Below are 13,434 nucleotides of genomic sequence, written 5' to 3' on the forward strand. Positions count from 1 at the left end.
ATATTTAAAAATAAATATATCTTATAGTAGGGGTTCTCCCCCTTGATTCCTTGCTGTATGAACTTGGCTTACATTTATTTAGTGTTCCCCCATGCTTATTTCTTCACGTTTAATGTCATAATCTGCAACAATTTAATTTATTTCTTGCCATTATTTTTCTTTTCCAAAGAATTGTGTTAAAAGACTTCTTAAGTCTTCCTTCTACATTTGTTTTATTTTTGAGCGATCAGTAGGTCTTTCATACCAACTACCCATTCTAGGCTTTTTAATTTTGACCTCTTTATGCATCAGCTGAAATAGGTCTTCAAGCTCTTTGTTTGCTTTATTTTGGTTTTCAGAGTGTGTGCTTGCAATGAGGGTAGGTTGGTTTACTTTGTCGCTCCTACAAACGTGTGGCTTCTGCATTTACTCATGAAGGACAGGAGCTTAGCATACAATTCTTGGGCTTGTTTCCTTTCAGTGTTTCTGTTTTTGTCTTTCAGTTTATTTCTTTTGAGAGCGAGCGCGTGAGAGCGCACACCAGTGGGGGAGGGGCAGAAAGAGAGAGAATCCCAAGCGGACTCCTCGCGCTGTCACTGCAAAGCCTGACGTGGGCTGCGGGGCTCGAACCGTGAGATCAGGACCTGAGCAGAAGTCAAGAGTCAGAAGCTTAATTGACTGAGCCACCCAGGTGCCTCTCCTGTCAGTGGTTCTAACTCTCCTTTCGTTGTCTCTTGAAATTAGCTTTGCAGAGAGACTCCAGGCAGAAATTCTGTTTCGTTTGGTTTTGTTTGAATTTCTAAACAGCAGCTTTTAAGATATTTTTTATTTGTGTTTGAAATTATACACACACACACACACACACACACACACACACACACACATGCACACACATGTATCAGGAAGAGCGTAGAGGATGCAATCCTTAGTATTTCCTGAAGCACATTGAGTCCTTCGAGCCTACCTTGGGCGTTTTTAATCAGGTGGGATTTTGGTGACTAACAAAACCTACCGTGGGCTTCCACGCTGGAGCCCTGGAGTCTGAGAGGCCTGGATGCAAAGCCCGGTTCTTGTTCTCCTCGCATGATGTTAGGAAAGAGATGTAACCTTTCTAAGCCTTGGTTTCCACATCTGTAAAAAGGGAATAATGACATTGTCCGCCTGATGGCTTGGTTCGCCTACGTTATGTGAAGAACTGTGCCGTAAAGTGCCAGTAGAAACCTGCTAAGTAAATAGTTAAGACTCAGTACGAGTTGGTCCTCAGAGGCAGACAAAGCTTCTATCCTCAAGTGACTTTCTGTTTCCTGGCCTCCAGATCTGTCAGCTTGTCTTTCCTTGTCCTCTCTTGATGATTTCCCTTAAAGCAAAAACAAAAACAGAATGGTGGTGGGAGCGCCTGGGTCACTCAGTATGTCAAGCGTACCACCTCTGCTCAGGTCACGATCTCACGGTCCGTGGGTTCGAGCCCCGCGTCGGGCTCTGCGCTGACAGCTCGGAGCCTGGAGCCTGCTTCGGATTCTGTGTCTCCCCCTCTCTCTGCCCTTCCCCTGCTCATGTTCTGTCTCTCAAAAAGAATAAATAAAAACGTTAAAAAAATTTTTTTTGAATGGTGGGAAGTTCTCACAATTGTATTTGATATGATTAACTCAATTTTCCACGATACCATATCCCTATCAATGGACTCCCTCTAATGCAAACTTTCCTTTTGCTAACACCACTTTATGGTGCTTGTAGGCTTTCTCTCAGCTTCTATTTTGGCGTCTCAGCTTGCCTCGTTTATCAGCGTATTCTCTTTTTGCTCACTGTCTTTTTCACAGGCCCCATATTATTTTTCTTCTCTGTTCTTTTCTCTCTTTTTTCTCTTTTCTTCTTTTTCCTGTCCCTTGCACTACCCTCTTAGATTTCCTTTACTTGTTCTTTCTCCTTCCTTTCTTTCTTCGTATGTTCCTATTTTTTCTTTCTTTTTTTTTTTTTTTTTTTTTTTTTTTTTTTTTGATTCTCAATGAGCGTATCCTCAATTCTGGCTTCAGAAAAGGTGTGATGCTGTCCCTGCCCTGCTTAGCATCTAAGCACAGACCTGCTCAAACTTGCCCTTGAAGGATCAGATGACAGACGGAAACCCCTTGGTCAATTCTGAGATCCCGGCAGAGATCCATCCAAAGTGAGGAATGCTAGGTGAGGAGAAGATCATTTATCAACCCTTCTGTCAAAACCTGTTTTGCCTGCCGGTCCCTACAAGCACTGCTCCTGGTCTTCCTCTCTTGGTCCCTCCTCCAGTCAAAGACAGTGGTGGTGAAATAGATCAGAGCCAGACTCCAGAGTCAGCCTGTTTGTGGCCAGGTTTAGCTCTTGCTAATCACGTGGCCCTGAGCAGGATCCTGATGCTCTCTCTGCTTCTATGCCCTTCTTTAGGTGGTAACAATGATTATATTATCTGTCTCTCAGGGTTGCCGTGAGCAATCAATGAAATAATGAATACAATACTTCTCACAGTGCACCTGGCTCGCTGTGAGCACTCCATAAATGCCATCCAATTCTCTGTCCTTTTGGAGATCCATCTGTCAGGAATTACATTCAGTACCAAGAAAGTCTAGCTGATAGAGCAAGAAATCCACACGTCAAGACGTCGGTTAGGAAATTCTAAGCTACCGGGGCGCCTGGCGGCTCAGTAGATTAATAGCGTGTCCCACTTCAGCTCAGGCCACGATCTCATGGTTCATGAGTTCGAGCCCCATGTCGGGCTCTGCGCTTACAGCTTGGAGCCTGCCGGATCTTCTGTCCCCCTCTCCCTCTGCCCCTTCCCCACTTATTCTCCCTCCTTCCCCCGCTCCCGCTCAAAAATAAATAAATAAAACTTTAAAAAAAATTTCAAAGCTACCAAGACCAGCGTCTGTGTTACCCTCTTAATCTTTTCCCAATGGCTGCTGCAGCTCCAGCCATCACACCCACGTTCAGGTAAAAGGAAGGAGAGAGTGACAGAGAATTGAGGGATGGCTGTAGCAGGAAAGCAGGGCTTTCTTGGAAACGCCCCGCAGACTGCCTCTTCCACTTCCTTACTCCAGACTCTGTCTCATGTGCACCTGTCACTCGTGGGGCATCTGGGGGACACAGTTTTTGGCATCTCACGTGTAGAGTAAGGGTGGCAGTAAAAAAGAAAGTTGGAAATTACCCCCTAATTCCTGCCATAGTTTCTAAGAATTGAGACTCTGAAAATAGGGATAGGAGAGAACAGAGTTTCATGGTTGGGCTGCCTTGAAAAGAAGAAGAGAAAAAGAGAACATGTCCAGTAGAGAATCACACACATATGCTTTTGGGCGATGGCTAGATATCCTGGGTCTTTAATTCAGGAGATAGATGGGGAAACAAGGCTTAGCTTTTGTTGGGGGGGGGGTCTTTTGTCACTTCTTCCCCCCTTCGACTTGCCTTTAGGTGCCAAGCCAGCTTTGTTTTCTTAAAGTATGGAAACGTTAAACGCGACTTTTCTTATTCCAGTCACATCAGGGATTTGGAAATCCCTCCAAAATTTTTGTTATAGATTTCTGTTAATCTTAGTTGATCTTTCCCCTGGTGCATGTGTGTGCGCCGTGTATAAGGCCTTTTAAAAATATTCTTTGTGATGGTTGACATCTAATAATTAGAAAGACGGCTAGGACTTGACATCGTAAACCAGGAGTTTCTAAAATAGAATAACATTTACTTAAAATTCTAGAATCTCAAATGCTTACTGATTTTCACTGAAGTTTAAAACAAAGGTGAACCTTGAAAATCCCTGTTTAAAAATACACTTCTTTGGGGCGCCTGGGTGGCGCAGTCGGTTAAGCGTCCGACTTCCGCCAGGTCACGATCTCGCGGTCCGGGAGTTCGAGCCCCGCGTCAGGCTCTGGGCTGATGGCTTGGAGCCTGTTTCCGATTCTGTGTCTCCCTCTCTCCCTGCCCCTCCCCTGTTCATGCTCTGTCTCTCTCTGTCCCAAAAATAAATAAAAAAACGTGGAAAAAAAATTAAAAAAAAAAAAAAAGAAAAAGAAAATCCCTGTTAAAAAATACACTTCTTTGGGGCACCTGGGTGGCGCAGTCGGTTAAGCGTCCGACTTCAGCCAGGTCACGATCTCGCGGTCCGGGAGTTCGAGCCCCGCGTCAGGCTCTGGGCTGATGGCTCAGAGCCTGGAGCCTGTTTCCGATTCTGTGTCTCCCTCTCTCTCTGCCCCTCCCCCGTTCATGCTCTGTCTCTCTCTGTCCCAAAAATAAATAAACGTTGAAAAAAAAAATACACTTCTTGGATAAGCCTGTAGAAAAGCATCACTTGAATTCTTTGTATTCAACAGGGGGAAAAAATGAGAGAAAATGCTGTAATTTACAATAATAGTAATAACAGAGCAAGTATTTTTGCTGCCCGTCCAAGGGTTCAGCTGCTGGCTTTTGAGGTGAAAACCCTGCAGATCCCTGAAGTCTGGTAGAAAAGTTTCAAAAACACTGCAGTCCAGCAGTCCAGTTAAGTGAATAAGTATGTGCCCCTATGTCTGCGTCCCAATATTCGGTACCAAATGGCAACTTCGATGTCAACCCAAAGAACATCTCACCTTCCTCTACATCCCATCAGCGGCCACTGTCAAGAGGGAAGATATTCCCACAAGTAGGATTTCTTACCATCACAGTGGGGCCGGACGGTTGTTCCCCCAACCAGTCAGCTTGCTGCCTCCACCATTGGCTTGTTAAAACCAGATCCTCTTGACAGATCTTGGTGGCATTATTATTTCACTAAGCACAAATGTACCAACGTGTTGAAAATGCTATTTTGCTCATTTGTTACAGGAACTAAAACACATACTGTCAAAATCTAGGCATAGGGGAAAAGAGCTTAATTAACTGGAGAGTCATCAAATGCTAGCATAGACTCAAAGTTGTCCTTCTGGCTTGTTTCGGGATGATAGGTTGTGCGTCTCGACAAATCGTAATGACTGCTGTCTCTGGGAGTCTGTCATGTGCCAGGCACTCGACGTCCGTTACCTGGAGTTCTTGCAACCACCCTGCGGTGTGTGTGTTAACCATTTCCACATTTCAACTGAGAAAACGGAGTCCCAGGGAGGCGCAGTTAATTGTCTAGCGTTGCAGAAGCATTAGGTAGCAGGTCACGATTTACCTACGTCTTCCCGACCATACTTTCGTCATGCTCATGTGATTAGCGGCTATGTTTATCATCATTGCTGAGAATAAGTTTAAATTAGAAATAAAACTAATGAGGATAGCAATGTCTTCCTGCAGGACTAAGTCAGTTCACTTGGAACTGCGTATTTATTCACGCTGAGCGCAGGACGGCCGGCAAAGTTAGCAAAAAAAAGGGGGAAGTGAGAGATGTTCTCCGGCTTCCTTACCGCCAAGGGGGTTTCTCACAGCTTGACTGGGATAAGCGTAGGGAGGGAGCTCTCATACTGTCATATCTCGTCTACTTCAAGAGATCGCAGAGTCTGGAACGAAAAATGAGGGTCAGGCTTCGATTCCAGGTTGTGGGGCGCATGAAGAGAGAGAGGCCTTTACCTTGGCCAACATTTACGGTCTCCGGGTCATCATGCTGGAGGGAATTGAGTGTATACGGAGAACTTGCACAAAGTTTCATTTATGGTGAATTGACGTCGGTGCGTGTGATCTCTTGGTTAGTGTACCCTTGTCTGACCATTGATCAAACTGTATTCCCTAAGAGTTGATGTAGCAAAGTGTTTCAAGGGAATGACTATTGAGCTTACAGACAAAATGCCGTTTGTTTGGAAAGCTGCACAAAACTTAATTGATGTGCTTTGGGTGTAGTGACAAAGCCTGGGCAGAAGCCAGGATTTATAAAGGAAAAGAAGACACTTCAGTTTAAATGGCAGAATTTCTCTTTGTAGATCAGGGGCTATCTTCTCTTAAGTGTGTTTAGAGACCCAGTTTCTAGACCTTTAGTGTATGCTCAATTCAGGTAATCGATGGCTGGTGTGTACAAGAGAATATAATAAACATTTGACGTGGGTGGTCCTGAACCAATTTTCTTTATCTTTCCTGCTTTGGTTCGGGTATGGATGGATCATAAGTAGGTGTCCAGATGATGCCAATACAAGTCACATTTCCAAACCTGGAGGTACAATTAACTGTGTTTTCTGTTAGGACACCCAGTTTTTGGCCCGGAACTTTTTTTTCTTTTGTGGTTTTTTTTTTTACATTTATTTATTTTTGAGAGACAGAACACAAGTGGGGGAGGAGCAGAGAGAGAGGAAGACACAGGATCCGAAGCAGGCTCCAGGCTCCGAGCTGTCGGCACAGAGCCCGACGCGGGGCTCAAACCCGTAAACCGCGAGATCGGGACCTGAGCCAAAGTCGGACGCTTAACCGACTGAGCCACCCAGGTGCCCCGCCTGGAACTTTGGAATTACTGTAGAGCACACGATACAACACAACAAAACAGAACAAACCAAACGCACTCCCATGAGCAGTATATCCTCCTGTGTGCCGTGGGGTTGACAACCTGATGATCCTTTCTGTGGCTTCGTTAACCTGGCAAAAGAATATCGGTTTCCTTTGTTTTATTCTTGAGTCACCGTCGGCATGCACTGGGTACAGTCAGGATAATGTTTGCACCAATCTCAGCAGGCTCTAGACATTTTCTGTCTCATCTTTGTTGCTCCAGCTCGCCGTGAATCTCCTCCCACAATCGCTGATTGATTTAGCGTCCGCACGACGGCGTGAATTTTGTGGCTACTTGGTCCCATTTCTATTTTCCATGGTCTTAAGGATCATAAAACAAGACTGGTCTTGTGTTGGATTTTTTGTTGAATGTCTAAGTAACTGGATGATTGCTGACCGGTCATGTAGTTTCCCCATAGGACTGGTTCGTGAAATTACTCCATCATTGTATAAGACAGAATCGGTCTTGTATGTTAAGAAGATTGCCCAGTTAGGGAACAGTTTCAATTCTCTGGTTTTGCTTTGCTACTCTCATTGATCAATTCTCTTTCCGTATCAAGATGTGTACGTGTTGTCCCTATTATCGGTTACCTGTGATGATAGATCTGTCGGAGGGGACCAAGGGAAGGTTACTTCTTTTTTTCTTTTTTAATGTGTATTTATTCTTGAAAGAGAGAGAGAGGTGAGCGGGAAAGGGGCAGAGAGAGAAGGAGACACAATCTGAAGCAGGCTCCAGGCTCCAAGCTGTCAGCACAGACCCCCCACGCGGGGCTCAAACTCGCAAAGCGGGAGATCATGACCTGAGCCGAAGTCAGATGCTTAGCCGACTGAGCTACCCAGCCGCCCCTTTTTTTCTTTTTAATAAATGAAAGTGAGTCAGTCAGTCACTCAAGATTCAAGGTCCTTGTTTTTTAAGGACCACCAAGTACAGATCGATGTTGGACATTCACATGTGCATAATTAGCCAAGAAAACTCTTGTTTTGATTTTTTACTTTAAGTATTAGCAGTAGAATTTAAGGGTCCAGCAAAAGGCACTAGAAAAAAATGTCTTTCTTGGGGTACATGCTACTTTTTTTTTTAATTGTTTTTATTATTTATTTTTTGAGAGACAGAGACAGAGTACAAGCAGGGGAGGGGCAGGGAGAGAGGGAGACACAGAATCCGAAGCAGAGGCTCCAGGCTTCGAGCTGTCAGCACAGAGCCCGAGGCGGGGCTCGAACCCACAAACCATGATTTCGTAAGTTGAGCCATAGTTGAACACTTAACTGACTGAGCCACCCAGGCGCCCCAGTCCTGCTTCTTCTGAACCTACTGTTGAGGCCACCAAACACTTTGAACTGCTCAGAACAAAAACAGAATACAGATACCAGGTAGTGACAGTGTCACTAATTATCCTGTTTTTGCTGCTAGAAACGAGAAGTGTTTGTGCTGGGGTTCGGGTGGAGCTCCCGGACTGGAATAGCCAAACTATAAACCACATTGAAGTGTGAGCATGTCAAGCAAGGTGGCAAGTTCATGACCATAAAGTTAAATAATATAATCACGTTCTGCTCTCCAGTACAGGCATATAATATTGTATTTTATTATAAAAATCATATATTTCCTAGTTTGGTATCTTTCTATTTACCTTCGAGGGAGTATCCCAAAGTTAAGCCTTTGGAACCTAGGACCCAGAGTAAGGCTCGAGACTCTCCTGCATTCTGTGGTAATCAAAATTCAGCCAGAGAAGCAAAATTCAACTGAGCTGAGAGAGAGAGAGTGCAGGTGCGAAAATAGTGTGACCACGAGGACGTGGCGTGCCACACGTTGCTTCCTGATCCAATTGTCGAAGAACTACCGAGCGAACCAACATGCGTCCGTTCATTCTGCCTTCCGGGGGTCCACCTGGAGGTGCTTTTAAATAGTACTCGACAGCATAGAAGCCACCGCCAGCCAGGGGCAGCTGGTTGGGATCGTTGTCCTGCCACTAACTACCTGTATGTACTAGAGTGACTATGTGTAGCTCCGTGTCTCAGTTTTGTCATCTGTGAAATGGGAATAAAAATGTTACTTATATTCATAAGATGTTTAAGATTACACAGTAATAATGCACGTACAGGGGCGCTTGGGTGGCTCAGTCGGTTGAGCCTCCGACTCTTTTTTTTTTTTTTTCAACGTTTATTTATTTTTGGGACAGAGAGAGACAGAGCATGAACGGGGGAGGGGCAGAGAGAGAGGGAGACACAGAATCGGAAACAGGCTCCAGGCTCCGAGCCATCAGCCCAGAGCCTGACGCGGGGCTCGAACTCCCGGACCGCGAGATCGTGACCTGGCTGAAGTCGGACGCTTAACCGACTGCGCCACCCAGGCGCCCCGAGCCTCCGACTCTTGATTTCAGCGCAGGTTGTGATCTCACGCTGAGCGTGGAGCCTGCCTAAGATATTCTCTCTCTCCTTCTGTTCATCTCCCTCTGCCCCTCTCCCTCTCCTTCTCCCTCTCCCTCAAATCAATCAATCAATCAATCAATCAATCAATCAGTGATGCTCAACATGTAGTACCAGGCCGTGGCCAAGCGCTCATTTAATGTTGGCTAGTAATTCGAGGTCCTTGAACGATGCAGAGCTTCCTACCAGGAAAAGATTACATATACAGAACTCTCCAGAAAGTCAAGTGTATTTTATTGCCTTGAAAGCTCATAGGTAGCTAGCCACATGTTGCAGGGATTTGGAAATGTCGCCCTTTCACCGCATACTGTCGTTTAAAGGTGACTGGCAATTGTTCCAGGAAGAAACCTAAGGGGTGCGTGTGGCCTAAATCCTTGTGGCTTTTTATGGGGTCCGTGGTCCCCAGGCTCAGAATGGAGAGACACTGCTCTTTTCCTCCAGGTCAGTTATACTCGTGGCCTCTTGATTATCGTTTGCCCCAAAGTTCTTAGTGCTCCATCTTCTATTCTTGGAGGTGAGAGGGGTCTTGGCGTTCAGAAGCCAGTGGAATGTGGGGCCAGGGTCATTGGCGGAAGGGGTAAGTTTCAGGGGGCCCTACTTTCAGCGCCGTGGACTGTGACGTTCCCAGCTCAGGGCCTGCAGCCTTCCCGTCTCTTTCGATCTGTGTGTGGCATCCCAGAAGCTTCATAGTCCGACCCCTTCCCGTCTGCAACATCCCTGAGAGCATAAATACAAATAAGTCCCAAAATGCGAATCAGATGTCCCTGTAAACCCAAGTCTTCTCCGGATACCAGCAAATTAACCTATGGCTATTTCCTGAGCTAATTAGTTCCCCTCCCACGGGTAGCAATGCCACTGATGGAAAATCCATCGGTTTCCCCTACTAACTTCCTCACTTTACTTTGGTGAAATACAGGACCTTTTGAAATTAAATGATTTCTGAAGTTGCGTATTATCAAATGCCAGAGTAAAATTATCTCAGCGCCTCCTTCTTTCCATGCGTAGTTTCAATTTCCTGAAGCTAGTTCCTTCCTTCTAATTACAAGTACTCCAAGAAGAATTAGTTTTTACAACTCAGCGTGAGAGCAAGTAACTCTTATTTCTTCAGGCTGAATTGAATGCAGGAGGCTTCCTGAATCTGCCTGAATACAACTGCTTAAGTCACAAGATAAATGTTCCCCGTGCTGCCTTTATCATCCCCATCATCATCATCATCATTATTATTATATTTTTAGTGCTAAGGGCCACTAGGGAAATGGCCTCCCAATAGTCAGAACCTTGTGTTTGATGTTTCCAAAAGAATCTTGCCCTGGTGATAAGTAACATAGGAAACTGGTTTCATTTCTTTTTCTTTTCCTTTCCTTTCCTTTCCTTTCCTTTCCTTTCCTTTCCTTTCCTTTCCTTTCCTTTCCTGTCTTTTCTCGTCTTTTCTCGTCTTTTCTCGTCTTTTCTTTTCTCCCCCCATAAAGAGTAATATTTAAAGTGTGGAAGTTTTAGCTGCGTGTTAAATGTTATTTTAAAATCCCTAGGTTGATTTAGACATACCTATCAAATCCGAGTACACCTGCATATATCTTGCTGTTTGCTCATGGAGAAAAGCGAAGCAAGCATGCCCATTTGAGAGGATTATGCTGAACCACAAAGAAGCGTCTGGAAAGGTTTGCCAGACTGAGCTTTTGTTGTTGTTGCGTTTGCCCCTCACTCAAGTCACGACACTGGGAAAGTTGAAAGGAGATTAACATTGTATCAGGCAGATCAGGAAAAACATCTTATGTTGACCTTCTCGTTCAGAAGTAGAATTATCCCTTGACTCTTTTCCTAGTTTTTTTGACCATGGCACAATGAGTTTACTGAATTCTTATGATGGATTTGGTATCAGTCAGCAAAGGGACAGATCGTGCTATTTGTTTTAGAAGTGAAACTTCCCTGCCTCCTGGGCCCCCCTCAAACCGGCTCCCTCCCTTCCTCCAGAGTTTCACGCGTTATCGGGTTCTAAAATTGGTCCCTAGCAAGTGTTGGGTAAAACAAAACAGAACTAAGTCGTTTTTCAGTGTTCTTATATTTTTCAGATTCATGAGGTTAGGTTTTCGTTTCGTTAGTAGTTATTTTGTTAACGCAACCTTGCAAAATCGTCTACATCCAATCCTGCCCCCTCTGAAAACTTTGGAAATGGCAGTACTATGTGTTTTAGGTTTCATCTGAAGGCATAGCAAAAAGGTGTCAGAACTCTGCAGTACCTTTTTCTCCCCATCTCCTTCATGTTCAAGCCACCAAATGAGAGCCGTGGCTCAACACGTAGCAGAATGTATTGTCTGCCACCTCTTGATGGCTTCTCTTGCACCAAAATAAGTAGTTGGCATCACTTTGATTCCGTCAGTATAATGAAGTGGAATAGATCTTAGCGTCCACATGCTAAATGTGGACACTGACACCTCGAGAAGTTAATTTCACAGAAGTGGAAACTGAAAGAGCCAGGATCTGATCCCTGGGCCCCCTTTGTTAGGAGGCCACTCTCAAAAACGTGTACGTGGCAAGGGTGATGGGAACACGTAGTAGGACGTGAAGCCGCGTGTGCACCTCCATCGTTGAATTAGCTGGAATTAAGACACCAGTTTTTCCTCTGCCTGGGAGAGGCCAGCGTCCGTGGGCTGCATACGAGGGGCCACAGGGACTGCAACTTGCTCCTGTCACACCTCAGATCGTTGTCCCCCTCCCCTCCATGTTCTGGCCCATCCTTGGCAAGTATCCTTCTAAAATGAAGGTGGCAGGTGACAACTAAGTACCGCAGCTGCCTGATAACGGCCACGTTTCCCAATTAAGTAAAAGACTGTCACACCTGACAGTCAAGACGGAAATAATAAGCATCTTGATCAGAATTTCATGCGTGCATGGAGTCAGACACTTTCCAGTAGATAGATGCTCTTTGTGCACGTGTACTGGGATTGGTTTTCTGTAGGTTTATGAGTGGTGTCGAGGTTCTCCAACGAAAGGAACTTCTCTACTCAGTGACTCTGTGCCTTCAGTGCTAACAGTCGCAAGAAATAGGTATCCAGCAATTTAATATAATAATCACTCATGGCAAGTTAAGGATGCTCCCATACCTATGTCTCGGGGCCCAGCTTTGGGCTCCGCGCTAAATTCTCTTTCTTTGAAAACACGGACGACAGGGACTCGGTTCATTTGAGGCTTTCTCCTTATCCTGTACGTACACGCAAAACGCTAACCCTTGCTAGTTCTTTGTTAAATTACGCAAGCGATTGTCCGGCTGTGTAGCTGGGCAAGGAATGTTCCAGAAGACTTCAGTTTTGGCTTTCGCTTACGGTGATTTTCAGGTTCCGACGCAAGCTTTTACATAAAGGATGGCCGGGCCCGAACCGGGAGCCATTTTGTTGAGGAAAACTGGAAATCCTCACCCTTTTAAACACCGAGTTACAACTGACCAATACCACAGTATTTCCTAAATTTAAGGTTACGTTTTCTGCCTCCCTCAGACTAACGTCACCTCTCCACGTTGAGACCCAGAGCCGCATTTGTTCACCCCGACCCCGAATCACTGAGCCTTTGTTTCTAGTATTTCGCCATTCTGCTTTTGCTTTTTTAATTTGCTTGTGACTCTCTGCTTCCCCCATCTTTTTTTTTTTTTTGGTACAATGATTCTTACCTTGTCTTTCCCCAGTCCGTTTCTGACCTGGAGAGACGTGCAGCATGTTATTGTCAGGACTTCCCGTGCAGGACATTTGAACGCTAATGACTGGAAAACCAATGCTGCGGGTTTTAAGGGTGAGAACTTCTTTCATATTCTGTCACAGGCAAAATATTTTTATTTCCGCCCCTCCCCCCCCCCCCATTTTAAATGGAGAGCAGGAAATAGAATCCCTGAAAAGAAACTTGAAATTGTGTGCCGACACACAAGGAGCTTGCCCTTTTAGTAAAGAAAAGGCAGGTTCACTTTTTTTTTTTTTTTTTTCAATTCAAACAACACATAGAAGGCAGATTTCCTTGGCTTCCCACATCATAGGTCAATCTCTTAAAAGACAACCATCCAAGTATAGTCGACCTGTGGGGCTTTTAATTCGTTTATTATCACTGTCATTGGTTATCTGAGTGGTATTTGTACCAATGTATTTAAAAATTCCTCATCTTCTGTAGGGATTCCTTCCACTTAAAGACTCACTGGTATATATTTTCACTATTATTGGGTAGGCCATGCTTTCTCTACATTTGTTTTTGTTTCTTTTTAAGCTGCCACAACAGCTAACTCTAAGACAGCACTTTGTATAAATGAAAAGCTCTTAGGAAGCTTTATAACACACAGTCTGTATACATTTATGTACAATATGTAATAAGTGCTATTTTTCTCATGGCTGAGGATTATAGTTCCCTCAAACTCTCTTACTCAGGGTAGCCATTTTGCTTGTCGTCATCCATAACGTATGTTATAATAAAAAGAAAATAATTACATAAAGCAGATGTCCTAAAGCTTCATTCACATGACCTCAGTTTTAACCCATTAAGTTAAGTTACAACAAAGACTACTCTTGGTTATATCTGCAGACTTAAATTTACTCCCAAATAGTCTTGGTATCATTATATATCCTT

The 13,434-nt window shown here is 44.6% G+C and overlaps 1 protein-coding gene across 1 annotated transcript in view; it reads left to right on the plus strand.

Annotated features, from left to right (window-relative positions):
- PCSK5 (proprotein convertase subtilisin/kexin type 5) overlaps nucleotides 1–13,434 on the plus strand; it is a 457,705-nt gene that overhangs the window by 226,322 nt on the left and 217,949 nt on the right. The window contains 1 exon segment of the mRNA XM_043565357.1: nucleotides 12,512–12,615. Within this exon segment, the coding sequence (XP_043421292.1) occupies nucleotides 12,512–12,615 (104 nt within the window).

Source organism: Prionailurus bengalensis, chromosome D4 (assembly GCF_016509475.1).
Source record: "Prionailurus bengalensis isolate Pbe53 chromosome D4, Fcat_Pben_1.1_paternal_pri, whole genome shotgun sequence".
Classification (NCBI taxonomy): domain Eukaryota; kingdom Metazoa; phylum Chordata; class Mammalia; order Carnivora; family Felidae; genus Prionailurus; species Prionailurus bengalensis.